The 6,674-nt window shown below is 37.7% G+C and overlaps 1 protein-coding gene across 1 annotated transcript; it reads right to left on the bottom strand.

Moving 5' to 3' along the window:
- Positions 1-1,248: 1,248 nt before the first annotated feature.
- On the bottom strand, positions 1,249-6,378 carry LOC108916476. Its single transcript, XM_018722739.1, has 3 exons — positions 6,231-6,378; positions 3,040-3,189; positions 1,249-1,424 (listed from the first exon to the last, which is right to left on the bottom strand). Exons 1-3 carry the CDS (start codon positions 6,376-6,378, stop codon positions 1,249-1,251), a joined length of 474 nt encoding a protein of 157 aa, XP_018578255.1.
- Between the last annotated feature and the right edge of the window lie 296 nt (positions 6,379-6,674).

Raw genomic sequence — 6,674 nt, 5'->3', positions numbered from 1 at the left:
TTACCAAACCCTCCTCGCTGAGAATTTCGTTCAGAAGTTGGAACTAGTGGATATCCAAAATCGTCTAGATTTTGGTGTGATGCCCATCCAGGAAACCAAACTCGGCGAGACCTCCCGAATTTCCATCCCCGACTGTGACAATTTACAAACAAAATAGAGAACAAACTAGACTAGAACTAGACCAAAGCCTATACTGGCCCCAGATGATTGTCATCAGGGACTTCAATGCGAAGTCCCCCATATGACACACGACGGCATAACAATACTCGGGCCCACAGAATCTACGTTCTACGGACTCATTGGCCACCCCGACGTAGTAGACATAACCATCTTAAGGGCATTTTCAGACGAAGCCATACCATTGCCATACATAGCGAGCGATAAATGGTCGCCATATGGTAATCATTTTTCACACACAACAATAGTTATATACCATAAAATTTTGTGAACTAAAATAATTATTCGGTGTTGCGAAAGTATTCCAGCATGTTGTGAAGTGTCATGGAGGAAAGGCGCAGAAGTTTACTACTGGCATTGATTTTTTAAATCAAAGAAGAAAAGTTAAACTAAGGAAGGCTCGACTCAAAAATCGGTGTTTCTGGGTTCATCCCTTTTTACAAACAAGATACGTAGATGGTGCTTTTTATACACTTTTCGAAAAATTGCTTCAACATGAAGAAAAATTTTACAATTACTTATGAATGAGCTCAAATACTTTTAATTTATTGGCAGAACGCTTATCAGAATTTAGACGGAAAAAAACACAACAATGAGATTAAGTATCCCCCATAAAGAAATGGTAGCAGTTACTTTGAGGTAGGTAAACAAAGTTTAATATTTTCTGTTACAAATAACCAAAAACTTTATAAGCTCTAAATAACGAATCGAACAACTTAACATATAATGCTTGAAATTTAGAAAATAATAATGTACTTTATAATTCATATTACAGTTGCTCAAATACATAGTCTCAAAACTGGTATTCTGAAGTCGGAGTTGAATGAGAGGAATGGTAGGACGCAGATTGTTTGCATTTGTAATATTAATTTATAATCAAATTGACTAGTGAGAAAAAAATTTATTGTTTTTAGAAATGTCAAAACTGTAAAATCTGTATTTTTATCCGCACGCTTTAAGCGTGATTTATGTTGTTAAATATAGAATACTAATAGAGAATTGGTGGAAAATATTCAGTTATCTATACGAAAACATTGGTAGCATAGCATTAAGTAGTGGAAAGGTATTTGGTTATCTCCACGAAAACACACATGCTTGATGATAAGAGCTCATCGATGGAGGTCTGACTTCTCGCTCGTATCTTTTTTCTTTAATTTGTTTAATTAATGTCAGCACTCCCATGCGAAACTCTAGTTTTTCATCTTCTGTAAAGTTTTTTACTGCAGGTGTTACGGATATAAAAAATGCTGTGTGTTTCATCTATTTCTGATGTTTTGCTTTATTTTCGAGCACAAGAGGAACTTGGCCCCCGTGGTGGATTTATAGCATGTGATGGCACGGATAATACTTCCTCTTCATTTTGTTGGCTTTCCGTGTTTTATACTTAGTGCACTGTATAATAATAACACTTCACACGTTGACTAATTATTATTATGATAAATCTATTTGTTGTTACTACTGAACAACTGAACTGAACATATATTATATAGATATACAGGGTGATCCGAATATTATTCAGGAAACTTCGAGGGCAGATAGGTCTTTTTAAAATTGTAGGTGTTTGCCTTATAAACATAGGTCTGGAATGGCCTCGTTTTAGAGATACAGGGTGTTGAAGTTGTTAAAAAAATATATTTTTTGTTTATATCTCTGGAATCCATCGACCGATTTCAATAAAATTTTGTAGAGATAATGTATGATAGTAGGCCTTGTATTCCCTAAAATATGAGCTCTAAAGATTCAACCAGTGGTGTACAATTGGACAGGATCACACCCTATTTAAAAAAAAAACTACGCTACTATATTTTTTACAAGCTATTGTAACGAATTTATATTCTAATGCACAAAATACGTAAATAAGGTAACTTGATTTTTTCCCTAAAGTTCACCGTTCTCAAGTTATTCATACCAATACAATTCCCTCGTGGCAGACACTTCTAACCATAATATTACAAGAATATTTATGTTTATGCTTAAAAGTAAGTACAATTTGTAAGCACATCAAAAAAATTCTTTACACTCATCGCTTTCATCTTTTTGGATTAAAACAATATTTGAAAAATCACGACAAAGAAATGAAAGGCACAGAAATGAAATTTTAAAAGCATTTGACGACGATCCTCGGCTAAGTACACGAAGAACGTCTCGGCAACTTGGGGTGAGTAAATCGAAAATTTACTTACTTTTAAGCATAAACATAAATATTTTTGTAATATTATGATATGAAGTGTCTGCCACAAGGGGATTGTATTTGTATGAATAACTTGAAAATGGTGAACCTTAGGGAAAAATTCAAGTCACCTTTTTTGCGTATTTAGTGCATTAGAATATAAATCCGTTACAAAACTTTGTATATATATACAAAAGCTTGTAAAAAATACAGTGGCGTAGGTTTTTTTTATAAAAGGGGGTGATTCCTATCCAGTTGTACACCACTAGTTAAATCTTTAGAGCTCATATTTTAGGGAATGCTAGGCTTACTATCGTACATTATTTGTGCCAAATTTTATTGAGATCGGTTAATAGATTCCTGAGATATAAACAAAAAATATTTTTTAACAGCTTCAACACCCTGTATCTCCAAAACGAGGCCGTTCCAGACCTATGTTTATAAGGCAAACTCCTATTATTTTAAAGAGATCTATCTGTCCTTGAAGTTTCCTGCATAAAATTCGGACCACCCTGTATATAAAAGAAAAATGTCTGCTTGATGTTCTCTCTGCGAAAACATTTCTCGTCTGCTGCCACCGTCCTTAATACACTTCCAAGCGCTTTTTGCACAGGGCTGCCACGTTTTATATAAAGTCTAAAATCTTACTAAAGTCTCAACACTGTCTCAATACTCCGTATTGCCGCAAATACTCGATTCAGAAACATCTTTATCTAAAATCTTCAATAAAAATTGAAGTTGATCAAAGTATATGTATTTCTTGATTATTTTATTGCCACTTTTTTTCAGGTAAGTTGCAAAAGCTTCTCGAATGTGTTTCCATTTGTCATTGACGGCTTTTCCTGTGAAGAAAATCTATATTTTGACATATATCCTAAATATATGTACAGGGTGTTACACGGAACAAGGTCTTTGGAAGTTATAGGCATAGAGAAATCAGAAATGCAAAAACAAACAATCAAAATAAGAAAGTTAGTTGTCACTTCCGGTATAACTGGAAGACACACGAATTTGAAAAGAAAGCAGCAAACTTTCAAAATCGAATTTTAACCTTAATAACCATTTTAGAAACTCTAAAACTTCTAATGAACTTGTTCTATGCATTTCTATATTTATGGAAGATAAAAATGTAAGAGCAATACTTCATTATTTACAGATACCTCGCTAATGGGAATACATTTACGGATTTACATTATACCTATAGGTTAGGTATCTCAACTATAAGTGAAAATATCCGAGAAGTTTGTCGACAGTTGGAATCATTTTAGAGAAGAATACACCACACACACCCTTCTCAAGAAGAAAAAAAAAAGTGGCGATAAAAGAATCAAGAAGTAAATATACTTCGATCAACTTCAAATTTTATTGAAGATTTTAGATAAAGATGTTACTGAATCGAGTAATTTGCGACAATACAGAGAGCTAACAAAATGAAGAGGAAGTATTATCCGTGACATCACATGCTATAAATCCACCATGGGGGCCAAGTTCATCTTGTGCGCGAAAACGAAGCAGAACATCAGAAATAGATGAAACAGACAAGGCGATTTTAAAAGCTTTAGAAGCCACTTGCCAACTCCCACCACCACCACAAATAGATGAGGACAGCAGTTTTTATATCCGTAACACCTGCAATAAAAAACTTTACAGAAAATGAAAAACTAGAGTTTCGTATGGGAGTGCTGACATTATTTATACTAATTAAAGAAAAAAGTTTCGAGCGAGAAGTCAGACCTCCAACGATGAGCTCTTATCATCATGCATCTGCGTCTTACCATTCCTCTCATTCAACTTCGACTTCAGAATACCAGTCTAAAGACTATGTATTTGAGCATATGATATAATTATAAAGTATATTATTATTTTCTAAATTTCAAGCGTTATATGTTAAGTTGTTCTTTCGTTATTTTGAGCTTATAGTTTTTAGTTATTTGTAACAGAAAATATTAAACTTTGTTTACCTACCTCAAAGTAACTGCATTTCTTTAGGAGGAATACTTAATCTCATTGTTGTATTGTCTTTCCGTATAAATTCTAATACGCACTCTCCAATAAAATAAAAGTATTTGGGCTCATTCGGAAGTAATTGTAACATGTTGAAGTAATTTTTCGAAAAGTGTATAAAAGGCGCCACCTACGTATCTTGCTTGTAACAGGGGATGAACTCAGAAACACCGATTTTTGAGTCGAGTCTTCCTTTGTTTAACTTTTCTTCGATTTAAAATTAACGTCAGTAGTAAACTTCTGCGTCTTTCCTCCATGACACTTCACAACATACTGAGACAACTTTGGCAACACCGAATAATTATTTTACTTCACAAAATTTTATGATATCTAACTATTGTTGTGTGTGAAAAATTTTAATCATATTGCGACCATTTATCGCTATATGGTTATGGTATGGCTTCGTCTGAAAACGCCTTAAAATCTATGCCGCTAATTGCCCAAATATTCGCCGAGTATGAAGGGTCTACCGCCCAGAATTCAGTCGCGCTAGATTTGGGGCGGAGACGAGAATATGAGGGCACCTTTACGACGAGGTGCACTAACTGAGACGCTTCCGAGCTGAAATGCAAGGGAGCACCGCGCTCCCAGTCATTGAAACCACCCATGACCTGGAGGCAGCACTCCTTACAGACAGATTGACGCACTGACGCAAACCACGATAGAGACAATAGCTTCCCGATTGACAAACCCAAGGCGTATGCTCCATAAAGGCACTAGACAACTTATACACGAAAGATGACACCTAAAACGGTTTGCTACCCGCATCCGCCTCCCCCAACACAAACACGACTTAAATGTACTAAACAGACGGGTGAAGGTGGCCCTGGATGATCTGACTTAGGAAAACTGGGCCAGATACTTGGAGTCATTGGATCCGCAAGACAACAGCCTTTGGAAAACGCAGAAAGCCCTGCAACTGCCCGTCCGACACAGAAATCCCCCAATCCACAGCAACACGGGGATGGTCTACATCTTTTGGCGACAGTCTGGAACTGTACTGTAGATTGCTCCAGACAAGGACGAGAAATTCGAAGCGTCGACGGACAGACAGGCAATGACATCATTCAACCAGCAACCCCAGACGAACTCAGTCAAACAATACGAACCTTAAGAAACAGAAAAGCCTACGGACCCGACCAAAATTACACTAAAAAGGCTACCATACAAAGGCGTCATGGCCCTACTCAACATAACAAACGCCACACTTAGACTCACATTTCCCTACATGCTGATTAAACAGCAAACGTAATACTTATTCCCAAACCTATGAAAGACCACACCAACTACCGGCCCATTAGCCTACTCCCGGTTATTAACAAAGTGGTAGAAAAAATAATCCTTAACCGCCTAAAAACCCACTCCGAAAAACTGCGAGTCATTCCTGACGAACAGTCACGCCATCGAATTTCAATTTCTACGACTCACAGAGAACATCACGGCGGCCTTCAACAGGAGATAATTCACTGGAGTTGTCTTCTTGGATGTAGCAAAGGCCTTCGATACGGTTTGGCATGAAGGCCTACTGATGAAAATGCTCCCAAACCAATATCCCATATCCTTTACCAAGCTCATCACGTCCTACCTCCACCACCGAAAATTTCGCATTCAAATCCAAGATACCTTCTCCACAATCCAAACCATTGAAGCGGGCGTCCCCCAAGGCACCGTCCTATTTCCACACCATATACAATTCTGATATACCACACCACCCAAACACAGACACTTGCCTATACGCCGACGATCCACGAACGCAAGACGCTCCTCTACCCTCCTCCAAAGCTAATTAGACAAACTTGAAAACTGCAACAGGAGGAAAGTCTAAATTAATCCCGACAAAAGCACTGCGAAAGCAGAATTCCCCATGACGTCGACATACTGACACTATCCCAGGAGCCCGTGTCCTGGTGCTGACAGACGCGATACCTAGGCGTGATGATGAACCAACGACTTATGTGGAAACCGCACATTATGGAAATGGTGGCGCAAGGATTGCACTGGTGGTTCTCGCCTGCGCCATGCTCCATCCCTTACTCAAGGATAGCAATACCCTTAGCCTAACGAATAAGCGAACGGTTATCAAGGAAGTACTTCAACCGCAGCTAATCGGGGGCATACTCGAGGGGTGGGGACACGCGGCAAAAAAAACATTTAAAGTCAATCCAGGCTGTGGAGAACTGTAACGGTCAAAGTATATTCACCTTATTGCAAAATACAAATTGTAATAACACAGGTCAACAAGACATACTAATATGCGTTCCCGAAGGATTTTGGTGCGCTGAGTCCGAGTCTGGCCGCAGAATTGCTCTATCACGTCAGGTTT

The sequence above is a fragment of the Anoplophora glabripennis genome, unplaced genomic scaffold (genome assembly GCF_000390285.2).
Source record: "Anoplophora glabripennis isolate ALB-LARVAE unplaced genomic scaffold, Agla_2.0 scaffold1792, whole genome shotgun sequence".
NCBI classification, from domain to species: domain Eukaryota; kingdom Metazoa; phylum Arthropoda; class Insecta; order Coleoptera; family Cerambycidae; genus Anoplophora; species Anoplophora glabripennis.
This window is presented reverse-complemented; position numbering and strand designations above follow the sequence as displayed.